The 22,645-nt window shown below is 33.6% G+C and overlaps 3 protein-coding genes across 3 annotated transcripts; 2 read left to right on the top strand and 1 right to left on the bottom strand.

Moving 5' to 3' along the window:
• Nucleotides 1–7,290, top strand: LOC124831139 (protein EXECUTER 1, chloroplastic-like). Its single transcript, XM_047305041.2, has 11 exons — nt 1–461; nt 853–969; nt 1,061–1,126; nt 1,987–2,093; nt 3,384–3,465; nt 4,376–5,104; nt 5,255–5,375; nt 5,491–5,660; nt 6,679–6,753; nt 6,898–6,990; nt 7,093–7,290. The coding sequence occupies exons 1-11, from the start codon at nt 186–188 to the stop codon at nt 7,183–7,185; spliced, it is 1,929 nt and encodes a 642-aa protein (XP_047160997.1). The 5' UTR covers nt 1–185; the 3' UTR covers nt 7,186–7,290.
• Nucleotides 7,291–12,125: 4,835 nt separating this feature from the next.
• LOC124831138 (KH domain-containing protein HEN4-like) lies at nt 12,126–17,016 on the top strand. Its single transcript, XM_047305040.2, has 7 exons — nt 12,126–12,913; nt 13,360–13,845; nt 13,962–14,237; nt 14,713–15,120; nt 15,208–15,290; nt 16,019–16,130; nt 16,588–17,016. Exons 1-7 carry the CDS (start codon nt 12,320–12,322, stop codon nt 16,723–16,725), a joined length of 2,097 nt encoding a protein of 698 aa, XP_047160996.2. The 5' UTR covers nt 12,126–12,319; the 3' UTR covers nt 16,726–17,016.
• A 1,941-nt stretch (nt 17,017–18,957) lies between these two features.
• Nucleotides 18,958–22,645, bottom strand: LOC124831137 (putative glycosyltransferase At5g03795). The gene is made up of 6 exons (XM_047305039.2): nt 22,442–22,645; nt 22,081–22,350; nt 20,873–21,162; nt 20,515–20,747; nt 19,579–19,736; nt 18,958–19,309 (listed from the first exon to the last, which is right to left on the bottom strand). The coding sequence occupies exons 1-6, from the start codon at nt 22,610–22,612 to the stop codon at nt 19,208–19,210; spliced, it is 1,224 nt and encodes a 407-aa protein (XP_047160995.1). The 5' UTR covers nt 22,613–22,645; the 3' UTR covers nt 18,958–19,207.

Raw genomic sequence — 22,645 nt, 5'->3', positions numbered from 1 at the left:
TGACCAAGTTAAGGTGATGACACATCACGGAACAATGTAACCGAAGTTGGTTCTTATCCCTTGCTGCAAAACCAACTGTTCCCGGCCATAGCGTGACCTTCACAGCCTTATATTCCTTCGTTTCCTCTCATAGTCACACTTCGCTCACTCAGCACACAGCACACAGCACACTCACACATCCATCCATGGCTTCCATAACATCAACATCGTCTCCAACAACAACGCATTTCAACTTTCCAAACACCAAATTGTGTTCCTCTTTTCCCTCCTCATTATCTACACGCTTGCTTCCACTTCCTTCCATATCCCACGCGGTCTCCAATTCCCTCAACAAATTCAATTCCTACATCAATTCTCTGCGCTGTTCTGCCTCCATGGAAGACGCCGAATGGGATTGGGAACAATGGCGTCACCATTTCCACGAGATTGATGAACAGGAAAGTCTCCTGCACGTTCTCAAGGTACACACTCACTATTATTCTACCTTGTACGGATTTTTACTGCCAATCTCCGGGTAAAAGGCTATTTTTGACGAAAGAAAGAATATGACAGGACATTAGTCTTCAAACGAATAAAATAAATTAAGCCTCTAAAAGGTGCAATTTGTCAATACTAGCAGATATTTAGAGTTTGAAAGAGAAGTCTCTGAAATAGTCAGAAATTTCAAGGATTTATTTGAAACTTCCTTACTCTTTCAAATATCAAAATGAAACATTCAAAGACTTCTTTAATTTTAGACCAAACATGACACTTTCAGGACCAAAGAGATTATTTATAGGAATTTGTTTGTTTGAACTTTTACTGATGCTGCTAATAAATGAGGATGACATGTTTTTGTGCTCAACGAAACAGTCTCGCTTCGGTGATGCTGTGAAATTTGAGGATTATGATGATGCGGCTGCGCTTAAGGTGGCCATTGCAGCTGTAGCTACCAATGACACTGTTGGAACGGTCATATCTAATCTAAATGTATGAATTTTCGGTCCTATTGCTTTTTATTTATTCTGCTTTCTCTTTGCATTCCATTGGACTTTCTTTATTTTCCTTCCGTATATTTCAGAGGGCCATAGAGGAAGAGCGGTACAGTGATGCAGCTTTCTTAAGAGATGAAGCTGGCATCGGACTTGTGAGTTCTCATTTCAAGAATGTCTTTGTATATATTTTATGGAAAGGAATCTGAAATGCAACGTCAAAGAATGATCCTAGAATCTGTAATAATTGTAGCTGTATTTAAGTTGCTATCACATAGGTTGGAAAATTGTATGCGCTATCAAGGTGAGACTCTCCTTGCTATTTTATTTATAGCTCAAGGTGATACTCTCCTTGCTATTTTATTTATAGCTCATACTCGTGATTTGAACTGTTTTAGTTTAGTTAAATCTAAGGAGGTGGACCATATACTTCATTTTTGTAGAATGGAATAAGTTCTTGGTGTGGCACTTTTTGTTTTTCTTACCAGCCTGTAACGTGCTCTTATTTTGGAACATGTGCTCTTCACCTATTGATTATGTTTGAATTGATACAATGGTGTAGGAAAAAGTTTGAAACCCATTGTTTGGGATATTTTAAGCAATAAATTGAAATGGGAAATGATGGGAACCATAACCATTGTATGTCTCCCCTCTCCCTTACTTTTTGGTGGCCTGGTATGGTGGATTTGAAAATGGTACATCCCGTTAATCTCTTTTTTCAATTATCCAAAACTCTCCAATTTTTTTCGTGAATACCTATCTTCCAGAGTGATTGGTACTTGATGAGGGTTTCCCTAGTGCCAATGGGACTCGTGTTCGGCTTACAGTGGAGGGAGAGAAGATGGAAAATATAGGAGAGGGTTCAATCTCTCCCTGCATTCCTTAATGGTCTGAACTACTCTTTACGTTATTCTCTTCAAAGCATCCAAATATAACTGTGATACTGTAACATCTCTAGACTTGGTATCTTAGCAGTACGATATACTTTGACATCAATATGTTATGGCTATTGCAGGTGGGTTGGTGGGCTGGAATCTCGGAAGACACTAATGGTCCACACGGTCTAATTATTCGCATAACTCCAGAGCATGGAAGATACGTGGCAAGGAGTTATAGTCCTGGGTATTTTCTATTTCTTATGGTTCTTTCATGAAAGGGAAAAATTAATTTTGGGGAAAGAGATGCTACCTTAGAATTTAGATATGTATGCTAGAACTTCAATATTTTTATATGCGTTGGAAATCCCAATTAAATAGAGGTGGAATTGAATTATAGTGTATAACGGACTACTGATTTGGGCTTATTTGCTTACGCACTTGTAAGTTTAATTCACTAGAAAGTAAAAGAGTGGTTTGAAATTAAACATCTTTCTCTACCAGCCTGTTAACAAAACTTCTTGCATGATAGTGTGACAGGGGCAGAGTAAATGGAGAAGACAGACGAGCCTAGTCTTGAAGTGTACAATTGGTTTGCACTTACATATAAACAACACAGAAGATTCTAATGGAGTAATTTGGTTATAAGTCTAAGATAGAAATCATATTTCCGTACAACATAATTGTGACAGCGTTAAGTTGATTTGAATTTGACTTCAACTTCCACTTTATGAACTTGTGCCTTTTAGTAGTGTCGGTAAATTTATAATATATTTTTGTCCTTTGTTGCTGACCTTTGATCAACTTGATGACCGGGGTTTAACCTCACAATCATATAATGGGGTATCTCTAAACTGGCTTTCGGTTCTTGAAACAATTAGAGGGTAACGTACTTTGTATTATTGGGGGGTATCTAAGTAGTTTTAAATTGTGGGCAACCACTACACAGGTACGTTACTAGCAGCCCTGCCTCTTGATGACTAAAGAAGTAATTAATTCATTTACTTTGCCTGCAAATACCCGTCAAACTAACCAAATATAATCCATAGCAAGTTTTACTTGTGAGCATCTATGAGTGTGGTCTTTTTTTGTCATCTTTGTCATAATGGTGATGCCTTGAACTAGGTTGAGAAAGTTAGCAAAGATTGAATGAAATACTTTAAAGGTAGACAACAATATTCTAGATGATAGAGATATAATTTTTTTATGAATTTCATGTTCCATAAGTTCATACCCTGAGTGCTTGGTGTGCTCCTTGTCCATATCTTATGGTGTTAATTTACTATGGCAAATTTTTAAAGAAGGAAATCTTAGTAAAATTTTCTAAATTAGGTACAATATTCAATCAGTTATGTCAATAAGTGGTTACTCACCAACCATTTGAGTGTTCCCCCAAAAAAAAAAATTGTTCCCAAGCCAGAGATACGTTTACCAAGGTTTTCTTGTGTTGCCTATTCTATAACAGAAAGTTCTATTCTGTTGTATAAGATAATTTCTTTTTCATAACTTGATGTTGACCTTCACTGTAATTTTTCAGGCAACTTGCTACTTCTGCTGTTGGTGTTCCTCTATTTGAATTTTTTCTTATAAAGAATAAGAATGGTGAATTTAAGTCACAGGTATCTCTTCTAAACTAATCCCTTAATTTTTTGTTACTTTTCCTGGAATCATTCATTAGAACATAAGCAATTGGCATTCCTCTAAAAAATTTGAGTTCAATTACCTTATTTTATTTGCCAAACTAATTGCACTCAAAATGGATTGTTGTTGTTCACTGAACATTTTTGTAGCTGAGTATGGATGAGTGTGCTTACAATTATATTCTGTAGGCTGTTATAAAAGTTTCTTTCAATAATTTTGTTGGTAAATTATTTTTTATCATAAGCATTGTGATAGAGGAATCAGGGATTATATGCAACAATGGAATATATTGCTTATGACCCAAAAACTTCGTTCACTTCACAGTCCATACTATCTGAATTGTTCATGAAATCTTTTACACAAATATTTGTATTTCTATAAATTAATAACAGTCTAGAATAGCAACCAATGTGTTGGATTTAAAATAACACGATTCTCTTTGCATTGGGTTTTAGTTTAAAAAATATACTGACTTTGGCCAAACAAGCATGCTAGTTCATTTTGAGGTTCATATTGCTTGACTCTTAATTTTCAAATGGCAAATTTCACCAAATTTAAAAAAATTGTTTTTCATGGCAAATTAAGAGTGGGTTACACACATATGTAGGATTTTTGCTATAGTATTACTAATTCAAGTTAAGAGTGAAAACTTAGGCAACTTATATTTCTAGGTGTGGCCTATATTGGTCATGTTCCAGCTTGATTTGCTTGAGGATCAAAATTTAACTCAACCATGCATCAAAGTTTACAAATTTCAGAAACCTAACCAAGTGACAAGTGTTTATTTAAGAATTGCCTGAACCAATGCATGGTTTGATTTGGATTTAATTCGTATTTTGTTGCAAACTCAATAGTACCTTTGGTCTTATACATTCTTATGCTTTTCAGGCTGTGTATTTAAAGCAGAGAGGAAGTTCCTATAGTCCCCCAACAAAATCCACTAAAGCTTTGGATGCTGCTGAGAGAACAAGTTCTGTGGAGTCACCAGAAGATAAAAGTGAGCTATTTGTTGGGAGTCCTGAAGATCCGGAGGTTGTTGATGATAGGAATGATAGCTCTGATCCAACTGATGGAATGCCTGGATGTCAGAATATCCTGAAGGATACGATCCCTGGTGTAAAGAAGGTTTTGAAGTTTACAACTCCAGACAAAGTAGACAAGGATATAATATCTGAGGTGATTGAGCAGATAACTGAGGAAGAAGGGGATGAAGATGAAGATGAAGTACATTCTAACAAGGACAATGAAACAGAAACTCGAGAACTGAAAGATGTTGAGTCTGAAACTCATGATGAGAATGAATTAAGATCTAGTCTGGAAGCTTTTGAACATGATGAACAAAATAAATTTGCAGTCAAGCCTGCCATTGGTGGTCTTGTCCAGAAACATTCCAGCAGTTTTCCTACAAGAGAATTGCTTCGAGTTCCTGCAAAGCTGAAGACATCCGGACAAGATTCATTTTCGTTTACCATAAAAGAATTAGTCCATGAACAGGTTGGTCATGGCAAAGGGAAATGTTCACCAGATAAATCAACAAAAATTCAAGGCCAAGATAGAGGTGATAGTATTATGTATAATCTTTCTAAGTTCATTGGAAAGGGGAAAATACCCCCAAAGGTAGGTTAATGTTTACTATCTGATGATTGATATGATCTTATTCTGAGTAAAATATAAACCTGCAAATTGTAGTGTTTGCAAAGTTTGTCGAATTTGTTGAGTCTAGCTGAAAAATTGCTTATGTGATAGTGTTTTGCTTCAATCTTTTAGGTTCTCAAAGATGTGGAAGACTTAGTAAGACTTAATCTTAGCCGGCCTCAAAACCGTGAATTGTTTGGTTCAACTATGTTCAGTCGCATTGAAATACCAACTTCTTTAGATCCTTTGAATGGTGATATTTTAGAGAACTTGTTAATTTAGTATTTTTGAGGTGCTGAGATTGCCTGCTCAGTGTAAGATTTTAATCTGAGTGTATACTGAATATTAAATATTTTCACTTTCATCAGGTCTATACATTAGTGCACATGGGCTTTACTCATCTGAAGTAATTCAACTGAGATATAGATATGGTCATTGGCAAGAAGATGGTGAGAATAAAGAGTCTTCCAATCTTGAATTTTATCAGTATGTGGAAGCCTTGAAACTGACTGGGGATCCTTATGTACCAGCAGGCCAGGTAATACTCTAAATTTATTGGATAGATTTAATAAACGTAAAATTTTTTTGCCTCTATCCTTGACTATTTTATTATATTGGTTTCTTTGTAGCAATCTTAGACCCCACTACCCTCTCTTTTTTTTTTTGGAAAAAGGAATGTTGTATTGTATCTGAGTCGGAGAAGAGCTGCAAGTCTTGCTTTGATTTGTTTAAATTATTCTTGAAGAAATTGCAATTTCATGTATTTTATCTTTACATATATAGGTTTTCAGATTCTTGGAAGTAGGACGAGGCATTAACCTCTATCCTGCAAATTGACATGTTTAATACTTTTCAGATCAAAAAAGAGTGTGCTAGTCTGACTGTGGAGACAGACTTGCACGGTATCAGTCTGACTCTGAATACTGAAACGTGTGAAACTCCAGTTAATTAACAAATGAAAACTATTCAAATATACCTTGTTTGACATTTCACAGTAGTAATTACAAATAAAAGCTATTCAAATAAAAAGTTACATAATTTTAATATTATTCAACATTTTTCTAAATAAATAAACAAAATGTATTGCTAATTCAATTAATATGTTTATTTAGGTAATTAGATACTTAAAAATCAATATATCGAGACAAACTCGAGTTGCATATGCCATGTAAATATTTTTAAATTTTGATACCTTTGCACATTTTCATTCAGTTGCATGGTGAATTGATGACTTAGGTCACATGGGTTGTAGTGGTTGAACATAGAATCAAACAACATTACTGTAATTTAATTTGTAACAAGGTACGCTAGCCATTTTGTGGCTCTCAATCTATTGCGGGGATTTTTTCTGGAGTTTATTGCTGTAAGTTGGGTGTCTCATCGAGCTTAAATCAGTGTCGGGATTAAGTATTGAATTTATTCTTTTAGAAGTTTTTCCTCTGGGAATTAGCTAATCAATGTTGTATTGGCCTAATCATTTCTTTGTTGCTGTATTAATCTGTGTTCACTTTTTTGTGCTACTTCTGTCAAAGTTTCATGTTTCTTTATCTTCTTAGGTAGCATTTCGAGCAAAAGTTGGAAAGAGGCATCGACTTCCTCTCAGTAAAATAATTCCCAAAGAGTTTGGATTGGTAGGCAGTGCATTTTCACTTGGTACCCCAATAGTTGTTACCAGTGTTTTCTCTATCCTTTTCCTAATCTTTTCATCACTAGTTCAGAGTGAAAAAATTATTATAATTGTTTTGCTTAATATTCTGACATCTTTGGCATCACAGCTTGCACGCTATGAAGGTCAGGGGAGGCTTGCGGACCCAAAATTTCAAAATCCTAGATGGGTTGACGGTGAACTTGTGATACTAGACGGAAAGGTTCTTGTTCAATTTTGTCTAATTGCTTTATCCTGCTATTTTAACTCCGGTTAGAACTCATCCTTAATGTCTGTGATTGAAACTTGTATATTTGATTTGCAGTTCCTCAAACAAGGGCCTGTTGTTGGATTTGTGTACTGGGTCCCTGAACAACCTTTTTTGGCATTGTTCAGTCGGTTGAACCTTCAAGGATAGGATTTTTTTTTTTCTACTTCTACATAATGTCAACTTGTAAATACTTTCTATTGATTCTGGGTAAGTTGCCCACCTTTAAGATTTAATAAAGCATTTAGTAATGAAGATATGGTATTAATCTTCTGCTCAGAAAGGCACCTTTAAGATTTAATAAAGCATTTAGTAATGAAAATATGGTATTAATCTACTGCTCAGAAAATTTATATATTTAATTTTCCTTTCTCAACAAGAAATTGTATTGTTGGAATGGTAAAATTTACTATTATGTGATTATCTTCTAGGGTGGAGCAAAAAGTCCTTTTTATTTATAAAAGGACTTTTCTTCTGGGGTAGGAAAATCATGATCGGGAATAAGTAAAGTATTGTCTCTTTGGTAGACAAAAAGATGGAATGAAGATCTTTGTGATTCGTCTTGGCTTTATATTATTCATTCCTTTTCATTTGTTTTCTCTAGTAAACACCAGCATTTCTATTGTTTATCAGCATTTCTATTGGAATAGAGATATAATGATAGATTACCAATATAATAAAACAGTTCAAGATTATTAAATATACTGTTCCACGCATAGACTGTCAATAACTTAAACAGGACAAAGATAATAAAAACTAAAATAAAATAAAACAAAAAAAAAAGTGCAAGGAAATCCTGAAAAAAAGAAAGAAATAAAAAATATATCCTAATACAGAAAATGTATACAGTTAGAGGTTTCTTTGTAGTCATTGAGGTACTGGTAAATTCCATTCCTAAACTATAAATGACAAAGGATAATTTACGTAAACTGTAATTAAAATTTTAAAAATTTGGTTTTTAGGCTTTCTTTTTATCAACGAATAATTCATCTATAATTCCAAACAAGAACTTTAATCCAATTCCATTTTTTGTAAGCTAGATTAGCTAATATATTTTAATCCAAACAACTAATTTTACCTATAATTTTCTTCTGTCTTGATTTAGGGATCTAAAAATTCGAACCTTCATGCCACACTAATTCCTAATAATAGTTATCTTATTTCACCCAAGCATAAGCAAACTCTTCAAACCATTTCCTTTTTAAATAAAGTTTCTCATGAAATGGGTGTTTCAACCTACATTTCAAAGGTTTCATCCTGAATTCCAAATTCCAGATTTGACTTCTGATTAATGAAATTTGATAAAAACTAATTGGGTTTTATTTATTTGATGTCATGTGTTAACATATGTTTAGTGTGATAATATATTAGATTCCAATTAATTAATTATGACTATCAACATTATCATAATAATAATAATAACTGTATTATTTATTATTTTTATTACTCATTTATAATCTTATTATCATGTATTAAAGTTAACATTTGTGTTGTATTTGTTATTTTGATTTGTACTGGAAAATTAAGAAATTTAATAACAAGTGAAACTAATAAAATGTGTGTTTAATGTTGATAAATGAAAAACATATAAAAATTATTACTATAAAAAATATTGTATGGAATATGAAAATTGAAAAGAAAAAACATCGGATTTCGAAATTTATTCTCTCTAAAATGATATGAAAATTTTAAAATATATTTTAGATAGTCTTAAGTATTATTAATTCATTAAAATAATTTAAAATAAATATTAAATATTTATAAGCAAAATTATTTAATTTATAATTAATTTAATTAATTCAAATATTTATATATTTATAAAATCATAATATTTCATTAAAAAATAATTATATATCTTAAAATTATAAAAGCAACTAGGTCAAAGAATCACTTTTCTATTTTTTAAAAATTAATCATATCTTAATGGAAGAGGTTACATATATTTTAAAAATTTTTGAAGATACATTATCAAACTCTTTCGAGCTTTAAAAAAAATAATTAAGTTAAATCTCATAGACTAGGTCAAAATGTAAGATTCCAGTCCAGAACAATTTTACCTGTTTGGTCTAATATTATTCCTTATTTTATTTTGTTGTACATTTGTGTGCATTTAGTTTAAGAAAAATAAATTATTTTAACCTTATCTAGTGAGCTAAATAACAAATATGAAACTCACAAGAAATTTAAGTGAATTAGTTTGTACTAACTTTTCATGTTAACCCAAGGAAATAGAGATAAGAAATATAGGTACATGGATGATTCAGATTGGTAACTATCTTCTTTCATGAACTTCCTTGCTAATAGTTTACTTAACATTTCTGTACAAACATTCCACGCATTTAATTTCCATTCCTTAAAAGAAACATCGAAGAGGAATTCTCTTCCATTATGACAGAAATAATTAGCATTGAAAACACAAACATCCTAAATGTTTGTTTCAGAAAACATCCTAAATGTTTTACTATTCACATTTATTCATGATGATCTAATCCTATACAATTTCTCTTTTTTATTATTACATAATAAGTTTGCATGATTCTCATGCCTTAATACCAACCAACAAGTAATCACTTTTTTTTTTTCTTTAAAACATGACTTTTGCATGTGTCCCTTCAATAATACTTAACTATACATTCATCTATACGGACAACCGTTGTCTTTATACAAAATATTAGAATTGTCAAAACGAGTTATCTGACCCGATCTAGTTCGACCCACCACGGGTTGGTCACTTAGTGAACCAATTCAACCCAGCTCATTTATTAGCAAGTCAGAAAAATTCAAACCCGGTCCGACCTACCACGAGTTGGTGGATAAACAAGTTGATTCACTGACTCACTTAATTATAATTTTTTAAAATAAAAAAATTACAAACTTTCTATAATTCAAATCTAAATTTAATTTTGAAAATAAGAAACTTAAATAATTTTTTCAAGTAAAAACAAAATAATAAATATTTTTTTATAAAATTAAAATTAAATTTTAATAAAATAAAATTAGGTAGGTCGGTGGGTCAACCCGGCCCACCACAGGTTCAACCCGCATGAGCAGGGTTGAAATCTGATCCGCATAAAAAAGATACAATTTTTTCAAATCCAACTTGGTTCAAACCCGTGATGGACCGGATTAGCCCGTGGATTGTAATCCGTTTTGACAGCTCTAAAGTTACGAAGTTTTAAACATCATTTAATTTAATGTAATTTCAATTCAAACATAATAATTTGACTCTTTACTAAATTCAATGATAATATCATCAATAATAACAAGCATATCTAAATAAAAAAAATATTGTGTGTTTTTTCTTTAAGATATATTTTAAAACCTCTTTAAGTGTCTTTGTTTATTATCTTTTATATATATAATATATTTAATATATATATATATATATAATTTTACAAATTAAAATCTATCCTTTTCAAAATGATACTTAAAAATAAATTTGTCACAATAAACAAAATTTGAAATAATGTTATAAGTTATTAATGCTATTTCTAAATAATTATTAAGGTTCACAATTCTCATCAAGTATGCAAAAAGTTGTTACACTTTGAGATTCATGACCTAGACAAGAAATTTGAAATTTGTCGTGGTGTTCTTAGGACTACCATTAACATTAATATTGATTGTCACAAACAAAATTTTCTATTTCGACATTTACAAATGTTCTTAAAATGATTACATATCACTACCTTCAGAGTGATCCAGGTAAAAAATTTCGTGTGAGGTTTGATATTAGTATAGATCTTTGATTGAAAAACATAGATCTTTGATTGAAAAACATATTTATATCTTAAATGTACTTTTTCTCTTTATAGTTAATTTCTTCGTTTTCTCTTTCTATACAATATTTTTTCTTTTTAATCATTCTACACAATGTCTTAATCTTTTAATGATGTTAAAAAATTAATATGAGTTCTAGAATGATGTAAATTATAAACAATAACTTTATAGATAAATTTTCTCTTGTGATTTAAATGTCAAATGTTATTAAATGACCATTAAATTTGTGCATAAAATAATTAATGATTAAAAAGATATATAAATAAAAGGATATCACACTTAAAAACATTTTAAAACTAAATAAAAAGAACACAAGTAGAGTTATCAAAATGGGTAACCTAGTTCGATCCGGTCTGGCTCACTGCGAGTTGGTCACTTAGTGAGCAAACCCAACCCAACCCGGCTCACTTATTCACAAGCTTAAAAATTCGAACTCGACTCGATCCACCGGATTAGTGGGTTAAATGGGTTGAGTCATTTAATTATAATTTTTTTTAAATAAAAGAATTATTATTATTTATTTCAAATCTAAACAAACATGACACTATAATGATGTTAAACCCCAAAGACAATTAAAAAAAATATCATACAATCCATGCATAATCCAGAAACATGTACAAAAGACAAACATATAAGTTTTTAATATTGATAATTTTCGTATCACTTATCCATTTATAATATTAGAATCTTAATATATAAATCTATAATACTTTTCTCTATTAAAACATCTTCTTCTTTATCACCATCTATAATATAATAAAAAAAATGTTAACTAATAAAACACAAAATAATAAATAATTAAATTAAATTAGATTGTTTGGTGAGCCAACCCAATTTACCATGAGTTCAATCCGATGAACCGGGTTAAAAATTAGTCCGCATAAAAAAATTATACTTTTTTTTTCAAATCCAACCCAATTCAAATTCTTAGTAAACCAGATTAATTTGCGTATTACCGTCTATTTTGACAACACTAAACATAATAGACATATATGAAAAACCATACTTTTAAGAAAAATGTTTTTGTGAATTAACAGTTAATTCCAAAAAATCTAACGAAAAAAAATATTTGAGATACCGAAGTACTTTTAAATTCTCTAAACTTTAATCCAAACATATACTTCTATGATAAAAAAAAATTGCTATAAATGACACACGAAAAATAAATATTTAATAAAACTGAATATATATATATATAAAAGTTTTTGGTCGTGACGCTACGTAGTGACGCCACTCCATCAAGTCGTCAACGTCGTCTCACGGAGGCTGAGATATATATGTTAATATATATATATATATATATATAAAAGAAAAGAAGTGGCAAAGCAAAGCCTCTGTTTGCGCGCGTTGAGAAACCCTAGGCGCGGTGCGCACGGTGTTTCTCCCTCTGCGCATTTTAGCGTCAGAGTGCAGAGCCCTCTCATCTGCTCCCTCTTTCTGCAACTCTTACTTTCGAAAGTTTGCCGAATTTTTTATTTTATTCGTAGAGAGGAAGAAGAGAACTATGGGAAGCACCTTTCATTCTCCGCCAGCAAAGCGTTCCGCACCCGACCCGAACCCGTTTCCTCCAAATGGGCCCTCCAAGCGCTCCAGGTCGTCCAGGCCTCCGCCGCCTCCGCTTTCCGTGCCGCCCGGGCACGCCTCTTTCCGCCTTCTCTGCAACGCCTCCCGAATCGGTGGCGTTATCGGCAAGTCCGGTTCCATCATAAAAAAACTCCAGCAATCGACCGGCGCCAAGATCCGAATCGAGGACGCGTCGCCGGAGTCGCCGGACCGTATCATCCTGGTCATTGCTGACGCTGCCGTCAGCGGCAAGGTTCTGCTGAGAAAGGATGAGGCCGTTGAGGTTTCGAAGGCGCAGGAAGCGCTGTTGTTGGTGTTCGATAGGATCCTCGATGTGGCAGCGGAAACGGAGGGTGTCGACGTCGGCGACATGATGATGTCTTGCCGGCTTGTGGCTGACGCGGCGCAAGCCGGCTCCGTCATCGGCAAGGGTGGGAGAGTGGTGGAGAGGATCAAGAAGAACACTGGATGTAAAATTAGGGTTTTAACTGATGATTTGCCGCTTTGTGCCTCCTCTTCGGATGAAATCATTGAGGTAGTTTTACTTCTTGCTCTTCATGATTTTTGGATTTATCACTTGAACTTTTAGGTTAACACCACTGAGGCATTCCATTACCACTGCTAGTGTTTGTTCTGTTACTTCGTTGTGCAGTATCATTTCAGTTTTTAGGATTAAGGGTTTCATGCGGAGCTGCTGGATATGGTTTGTTAGTTTATTGTAGTGAATTAGTTTTTCTGTTTAGGCAGGAACCGGGGTTTCAGGGTTAAGCGTGTGTTCTTTAAGATTTCAGGATCAAGATTTTAGTGTTCATTCGAACTTTTGGGGTAAAGTGTTTCATATGGAGCTGGTCGATATGAGTTGTTAGTTTATTGTAGTGGGGTTAGTTTTTCGTGTATTATGGGTTAATAGGCTTCAAATTGTTTATGGTGTGAAAATTTTCTTATGCTGAGATAATATCTTTTGGTTGTGTACTGTGACAGATAGAAGGCAGAGTCTCATCGGTAAAGAAGGCACTTGTTGCGGTCTCCCAACGTCTTCAAGATTGTCCTCCTGTTGATAGAACAAAGATAAAGGGAAGCAATCCTTATGAAATGGTTCAGTATGAAGCCACAGATGCACTTCCTCGTGAGACTTTAACTGCAGTTACTGCAGTACCACATGAGACTATAGATCGTCTTCCCCTGAGGAGCCCTGCGCTGTCTACTTTGTCCAGTTACTCTAACAGCTATGGCACCAGATTTCACTCATTGCCAGCGGAAGTTAACAGAGTTTCCTCCCTGGAACCAAAGGCACTTCAGCAGGAAATCACCTTTAGAATACTTTGTTCAAATGATAGAGTTGGAGGAGTTATTGGAAAGGGAGGCAATATTGTTAGAGCTCTTCAGAGTGAGACTGGGGCTACAATAAGTATTGGTCCTTCAGTAGATGGGTGTGAGGATCGAATAATTACGATTACTGCTTCCGAGGTCTGATAAATATAATCTTTCCATTTTTACTTATTTTGTGTCTTTCAGTTCTGAGTGTATTATTATTATCGCTGTTTTTTTTATGCACTTATTGATTGTGGCTTCAATTTATACAGAATCCTGAGTCAAGATATTCCCCAGCACAAAAGGCTACTGTGCTTGTTTACTCCAGGTCCATTGAATCTGGTTTTGAGAATGGGCTAGACTCTGGATTAAGTAACAGGTCAATTGTTACTGCTCGTCTTGTAGTCCCGTCAAGCCAAGTTGGTTGTTTGTTAGGAAAAGGTGGAGTAATAATATCAGAAATGCGGAAGGCTACTGGTGCTAGCATAAGAATAATTGGGACTGATCAGGTGCCAAAATGTGCATCAGATAATGATCAAGTTGTACAGGTTTGGAGATTAGACCCTTTTCTTTATTTCCTTTTACAATTAAAATATGCTGAAGAAGACTTTCTATCTTTAATTTTTTATAATGAATGTGATTCTGTGTATCTGGCAACACCAATAAATTGTTACGCTTCTAACTTAAATATAATTTCTCACCCTTCATCGGGCTACTTTTGTGATGATAGTCACCTTTTTCGACAAAACTCTTCGACCTTAATTATGTGATATTTGAATATTTTAAATTATATGCATCTGTTCTTTCCTCATTCATTCTGAAATATTTATCACCCTTAAGTGTGTATCTATAGTTTTTCCTTGCATTGATTAGAATTTACCAGAGATGAATCTTGTTTCCCAAAGCATTTATATGTTTGCCTAAAACTCCTATGATATGTATTTCGCTATATTTGGTTTAGGCATGATAATAATGTTTTAGGTGTTTATAAGTTATACCATTTGTATTGTCTTCTTCCCTCAGATATCAGGCGACTTTTCAAGTGTGCAAGATGCTTTATATAATGCAACCGGTAGACTGCGAGATAATCTTTTTGCCAGCACTCAGAATAGTGCTGGAACAAGGAGCCTTTCTTCTCTACGTGTTGATAACAGCCCCTATGGGAGACTGCAGGATGTTGTTCCTCTTGGAAGCCAACTACCCGCAGCCACTTCCCATAGTCTTAGTAGACATACTTTTTCTCATGGCATTGATCATCCTGCTCTTTCTAGAAGTTTAGATCGTCCTTCTTCCCCAGGCTTTTGGTCTAGAAATTTAGACCGTCCTTCTTCACCAGGGCTGTGGTCTAGAAATTTAGACCGACCTTCTTCACCAGGGCTGTGGGCTAGAAATTTAGATCGTCCTTCTTCACCAGGGTTATGGACGCCACCGGTACATCTCCCTATCTCTCTGTGCTGTCAATTTTACCGTAAGAAATTATTATTTTTATTAACTATTTCTTATTTAAATTTGATGCAGACAATGACTGGGATAAATTCAAGAGGAGTTAATGATTTTAATTGGGGATTGACATCTCGTAGAGGAGGCTTAGAACTTGTCAGGTTGCTGATTTACTAAACAAACTAGACTTGTTTAATTCCAAATAGCAAATCTATATATAGGTCAAAAACTAACGTCAAAGTTTCTTGTTATCTCAATTTTTAAGATTTTAGTATTATTGTAATGTAATGTAATGCCTGTGGATGGGTCTTGAGCTTCCCTTGACATTTTCGAGTAGCGCTCTCGAGAATTTGTTTAATTTTGCCATCTTATAATATTTTCTAACATGCAATAAGTACCAAGGGTGCCTTTTTTTTTTCTTGTATTTAGTGACATTGTATCATGCATTATAAGTACACTGTATGTGATGGAAACTGAATAATGTTCTTAAAAAGTTGATTTTTTTTAGGTATAATTTAGTTATAACTTTCACACTGGCACAAGTTAGGAAAGGTAATTTATTATTTGAACATGCAATAGAAACTACCATATCCTGCACCAGGTGTTCTGTAATAAGCCTGTATTAGAATTAGAAATGGCCTTTCTCTATTTTACGTGACTTCTATGTTCATTCATCATTTGATTGATGTTTGGAGTCTGGTGACAAACCATTGTATATATAATATTTTTGACACTGCTTTTCTTGTGCTATTGTTCATTTTCTCTTATTTGAAATCCTTTCTTTTGGGAGTAAAGTTGTAGGCAACAAGAAGTGATGAAAATACAGCTGAACATATAAAATAGAATGCCCCAACTGTTAATTTCTTATTATTCTTTTTGTGTTCTGCAGTGGAAGTAAACCTGCCATTGTGACTAATACGACAGTAGAAATTGTGGTTCCTGATGAGACTATTGATTCTGTATACGGAGAAAATGGTAGCAATTTGGCTCGTCTGAGACAGGTACATAAGCTTGAATAATAACCTTAGATATGTTAATTTTTTGTTAACTTGTTCACCACTTACCATGTCATCCTTATGAACTTGCCTTTGTGATCAACATTTGATTTGATTTCTAATTTCTAAATTATCTGTTAGGAAAATGTCTGTTTCAGTCTGTCATTTTCGAAAATCATGTGATTTTTCTTTCATCATTATCAACTTGGTCCCTTGATATTTTCACCAATGGACTGAGCGCAGGGTTGATGGAATGACAGGTTTATACTAGATGATAAAATGGTCCTTTTTTCTTGCATTTTCAATAAATGAGGTGCTTTAATAGCTTTCTAATCCCTTTGCAATTATATTAAATAACAGGGAATTTAAAATATAGTATTTTATGTTTTAATATTATCAATCCTTTTTCTTATTTTGGTTTGTCATATGAAGTTAATTTGTTTATTTTTATTGTTCCTATCAGATATCGGGAGCGAAGGTGGTTGTCCATGAACCTCGTCCTGGAACAAGAGACAGGATTATTATCATATCTGGTTCACCTGATGAAACCAAAGCAGCGCAGAGCCTTCTCCGAGCATTTATTCTTAGTGGCTCATCATGACAAATCTTGTAATATCCAGCAGTCTTGTATGATTTATTCAATCTCAAAAACAGTCACCAACTATTTTTGGTTAGTGACGTTGTAGTGTAGTGTAGTGTAGCTATTTAACATCAATCAATTACTTGATTCTTTAGTGCATACCAAAGCAACAGTAAGCAGCATTTTAAGATTTCATCTGATTAGTATGTCTACTACCAGATGTCTTCTTTCAACTCCTCGTACAGTTAAGATCGGATATTTTAAAGGAACTCCGTTTTAAGAAAATGAAAACTTAATGCATATTAATCATGATGTATGCTTTTTATGCTGATTATAATTTTAGTTAATTGGGAAAATAAATTATGATGACTCAAGGAGAAAGGAAATAGGGAAATGGATCTTAGAAGATACGGTATTTTGAGATGCTGATACTTTCCTTCAAGTTTAAATTTATTAAATCTTTAAACTTGTTTCAAAGTAACGTTTTTCAACTATATCGATTTATGCACAAAGATTGCCGATGAATCTTTCGTCATTCTAAATTAAAGCTTCAAAGGGATCTGAAGTCACATTATGGTAAATTCTGTAGGACTACCATACACAGTCAAGGGTGATTCACTAATAACCATAATTGTCAATGCAACGCATAACATAATTAAACTTCAGTGTCATTGACCTCAATGTCTTCTTCACTACAAAATACCCATTCACAACTTCTCCCTTCTTCATGTGAATAACTTCAAACTCCTATAATGATTGCAAATGGGCATGTTTCGCTTGTGTTGTAACCTGATATTTCTGGCAGAGTTCTAAATATTTTTTAACGTGTCTTTTTTAATGATTGTCTCCAGAACAAAGTCTCAAATATTTTTTAACACGTCTTTGTTGATGATTGCCTCTGACCAATACCTGAAAAAGATAGCTCTTAGCTTTTAGATCCTCCAACTTATGATCTTGATGATTTTTCTTTTGTGCTCATAGAAGTGCTACACCTCTTGCTACGACAGGAATTTCATTTTCTATCACAATCCAATATTTTTATTTTAAACCAAGGAAATTTTCCACAAACATCACCCAATGACCATCAATTTTTGACACTAGTGGTTGTATCGTCTATAATCAATATCTTAAAAGACCGTTGCTTCTAATAAGCCCGACGAGGAGGCTCTAATGCCGAATATTAATTAATGGTTCTAGAAGAAACTAAAATGAAAGCGATGATAAGAAAATTACATTTGACTAAACAAAAATCAAATATTTATAATAACAATTACATCATTATAATTATTCATATAAGATTTTAGTTTTATAAAATTAAACAATACCAAAAGTGATCGAATAATTCATATTTTATTATATTTCAAAAATATGTATCACTTTGGTTTTATTCAACATAAATAAGACAGTATATATTTTTATACTGATAAGACAGTATAATTTTATACTGATAAAATTTTACATGTATATTATATGTGAAAATAATTTTCAATTCACAGTGAGTATCCGAAAAACATGATCTAATTGAAAGATATTTGTAGGGTGTAGCAAATGGTAGAAGTGAGAAAGATGTAATTTGATCTCTTTCCACTCTTTATCTATCTCCATAAATATATAGCCACTTGTACTCATACTTCTTTATAAGGACTAGTAGAAAGATAAAACATAATAATTAAACTTCTCATATAGTTAGATTCAATTTATACATGTTAACTTCTTTTAGGAATTTTTTAAATTTTATGTTGGATGAGTTGCGTAAATTGATTTTTGAATTCAATCAAAACCTTGATCCATTATACCTTTATAATTTATTTTATCTTCTTTTATGAATAATTATTAAGAATTTTATCTAAACTTTTCAGAGTACAAAGTTTAATTCTGAGAACTGGATTTAGTAGCATATTCTATAAGAAATGGTTGTTTAAGAGAATTTATAACTTTCTTAAAAGAAATACTTTAATTAAAGCTTCTTTGATATCAAAATAGTACAAGATAAATAGCGTTGATTAGAAGTTAGTCTATGGCTTTTCATTAGATTGGAATTTGAACTCTGAATTTTTTTCTTGGAGATGTTAAAAAACTATCCTATTTAGTAAAATATAATCCAATTGCTGCAGTGAAGCAATCTCGCTAGAGGAAGAAATTCACAGAATTCTGCAATGAAGTTTGAGTACTCCTGAAGAAGGTACACTAATGTTTCATGCAGACCTAAACAGTCTTTTGGTATATGCACCAGCATCTTTTGCTTTCTCGCAAGCACATTTCAAAATACCTTTTATTTCTTCCACTGTTTTGAAGTTTCGTGCAGACCTAAACAATTATTCTACTAAAAGGGGCTCTGTTACTTCCCGTATTTTATACAGAGAAGTTCTTGAGCAAAAAATTACTTTTGTGGTTACAATTGTTTTGCAGATTTTCCAAGGTGGGATCAGAAGTGGTGAATCAACATTTATGTACAGAAACAATTCCTTGCTTTGTATAACACTGCGTCAATTCATTGAAAAAATCAGTACCTAATCAGGTGGCGGCGTAGCCAGAGTTCATACATGACCATATGAAATGCATCTAGTCTGACAGGAGGTGTATTCCAATTGAAATGCTTTTGGATCTGAACAACAAAAGCAACAAATTAAAAGAGAGACAGGAAAAATAGGAGTTATTATCTTCTGACGAGCAATACTCAATGTCTCATTTCCTTTCTTTGATTTAGAAATTTGGAAGGATGATGTAACTGAAAAGAAAGTAGATGTCAAACTTCCAATTTCTTATCCTACGATAAACAACATCAGTTCTTTTACTACTATCCTACCTTCATAATCTCTCGTCAAATCGCATAATATTTATAGGTTGATAAATTGAACTTTAAATTGATGGTACCTTTACTAAGTTCTGATTCAATATCATGAAATGTTTCGCAGATATGCTTTTGAGAATATCTTTGAGCCGATAAACGTCAGTCTCCTTCAGTATAACAGAGAATTTCCTCCAATCCAGAATATCATTAAAAGGCAAGTCATAATAGTTTGACATGATAACTGTAGAAAGACCGGAAAGAGCTTCCATTAGGGAACAGTATTTCAAGACAAACAAGGGAGATGATCAACAGCATATTTTTTATTTATGGCAACTAACGTCATAGCTTATATGTGAAGTAAAACGAAAAGTTTGAGGTAAGCTACGTAGCATTTTCCATTGTGAATTGCAGAAATGGCTGGAGTGAAAACTTAGAAGGTAATAGGTTAAATACCATAGTAGGGGAATGTGCAGCCACAACCACTTTACATGATATGCCCAGGTAAAAGATACTTAGATCAGATGCAATAGCAGGGGCTACCGACATGATTCAGTAACTGGTGAGGTGCACTCGAGAAGGGATCTTTTTACCTTAACAATTTTTTTCTTTATTAGTTTTTGCTAAACTTTATTCTTCTATTTCTATGTAATAGGTTAGCTGCACATTCCCAGCTTTTGTGAAGCAAATGAAATTTAATAAAAGAATATATCCTCACATCTTTCATGGCCAAGAGTGGGAATAGGGCTAAGTTGATTAGTAACTTAAGAGTATTATTCTATGTTTCAAATGAGCAAAAAGTATGTTTTCGAGAGCAAAACCGTTGGGTAGCCAGTAATACAGCAGGTTGCTCCCTATTCGAGTCTGGAGACTCTTAACAAGAGCTAGAACAGTTTTCTTGATGCAAAAGGTCATGTCCATGTGCTTTGCCGAAGAGATATAGACAAGTTGATAACGAGGAGGTAACTAGCAAAATATTGAGCACAAGAAGTTGTGATTTTCAGCTGCCAGATATGGTTTACCTGGTACACACCCAAAGTGGATCGAGTCTGAGATACGACTGCTGCCGATAGGCCCTTGAGGGCACAAACAAAACTTGGATTTATAAAGTCTCTCCATGAATACTACTTGTCCAGTCGATCGAAAATCAATTCTGTTATTCTGGATGTCTAGTTCAGTATCATTGTCCCAGATAGCTTTTAGATTATCTTTCAATGTTGAGTCAGAAAGACCAGCCCAGAAAGCAAGTGTGTTCCTGCAATATTTCCATTGTCATGAAATGAAATTTCTGTTTCTGGAGAGTGAAAGAGTTCTAGTTTTTTCAGATACTAATTCTGTTGGACTGATTTAGAATAGAACAAAATAAAGTATGAAGCTAACCTATTCTTGAAGTCATTCCCTCCTGGAGGGTGAAAAAATGGTAGCTGCACTTGTGGTAGGGTAACATCCTTGTGTGGAATATAATCATCGTCGTCATAACGTGATGAACAAACCACTCTAATAGAATTTTTCATCAGATGTGGAACTCCTTTAGTAGCCTTGACTCCGATGTCGTGGCAAGTCACAAAAAAATGATCAGCACCCAAGGTTCTGTTCCAGTAAGGGTACTTAAATTTTACGTACTCTACATACTTCTTTACTTCATCGATCATACGCTCGTTAGTCAATCCCTGCATAATTTATTTGTGCATTACAACTCAGATCGGAAACTAGGATAAGCAGCTGCTACCACCACTGTATAACATTTGAAGGTCATAGACACAAACATATACACTATTCGAGAATCTATTGCAGATTTATGAACAATTTAAATTTTAAGCAAAATTAACTTGTCATGAAGAAATTATTAGGTATTAATACCATTATATCCCTATTAATCTATTGGATAACATGAATATATAAGGAAGAAGTCTACTATTAAGTTTTAGGTAGGAGGCAGGTAAATTTTTTGTATAAGTTTAACATAGGTCTTATTGTTGTTAAATTTTTCCAGGAATCCCCTACAAACATTAGTCACAAATGCTCGATAGTTTTGAAATACTTAATAATTATTTTGAATAGTTATCAACTTATAAATGATGTAACTAAGAAGTTTAACTAAATTGGATTATTGAATGGTTAAACCATTTGAGAACGACTAAAACACCATTTTCCTCATATCATCCTCTCTCCTAAATGGAAGTAAGTAATCTTAGCAGTGGTATAAATCATGTTAGGTAATTCTTCAATATTAAAAATAATTCGAATTAGTTCCTAAAATTTACTTAAATTCATACATTTTAGGAACTGAAGTGATGAATTTTCAAATACTTCAACAATTAAGCAGTTTCATCACAGACTACTTAAAGTGAGTTTACAGTTTCGGAGTCAAAATTAGTGGTATTTGCATTTCAAAACAGATCGAATCCAATGGTGAAATTTATCTTATTAAGCTATCACCTGCAATATGGCAATAATTTAGTTATTTTATTACACAATCCGATCGCTATGGTTAAGATCACGCTCGGAAAACGCCTGGTGAATTCACTCATAAATTGGTTTCGGATAATTGATTCAACTAGTGTCGAATCGAAAAAAAAAAGACATACTCTGCCTCGCATTTTGTGGCAAGAAATAGGGAGGAAGAAGAGGTGAGCTCGGCGCGGATCGTCGGTGACAAATCGGCTCTCTCTGATGTTCTTGAAGAAGTATCCTTCGCTGGCGTATTTGCCTGTGAGTTTCCTTGGCGTGTGAAAATACGTTTCAGGATCTCCATCCGGATACACGAACACCTTGAACTCCTCCTCCATCTGCTCGTAGTCTAAGCGGAAAGCTTCCTCCGGAGAGTGGTACACGCTGGAATCCAACGAGAAGGCGCGCTGCGCATATGAATCGAACTTCGACGTGACGAAATGGTGCGAATGTAAGATTAGATTTGGAAGGAGAGTAAGATGAGCACTTGAAAGGAACCTGGCGGAGGGGAGAATGTAGTTGCTTGGAGCAGAAGAAGAGCACGAACATATAGATGATGTTGGCGATTATGCACGCGGTGGTGGCGAGGTGTACGGAGCCGCAAGAGCCGCGGGAGCGGTTTCTGACCTCCGGAAAGTTTGCAAGGGATCTTTCTCGGAAAGGTGACATTGTGGCGGGAAAACAAAATTCGTAACTATCTTC

Source organism: Vigna umbellata, chromosome 5, assembly GCF_029865625.1.
Source record: "Vigna umbellata cultivar VRB3 chromosome 5, Vumbellata_1.0, whole genome shotgun sequence".
NCBI classification, from domain to species: Eukaryota; Viridiplantae; Streptophyta; class Magnoliopsida; order Fabales; family Fabaceae; genus Vigna; species Vigna umbellata.
The sequence above is the reverse complement of the archived record's forward strand: the minus strand, read 5'-3'. Positions and strand labels throughout refer to the sequence as shown.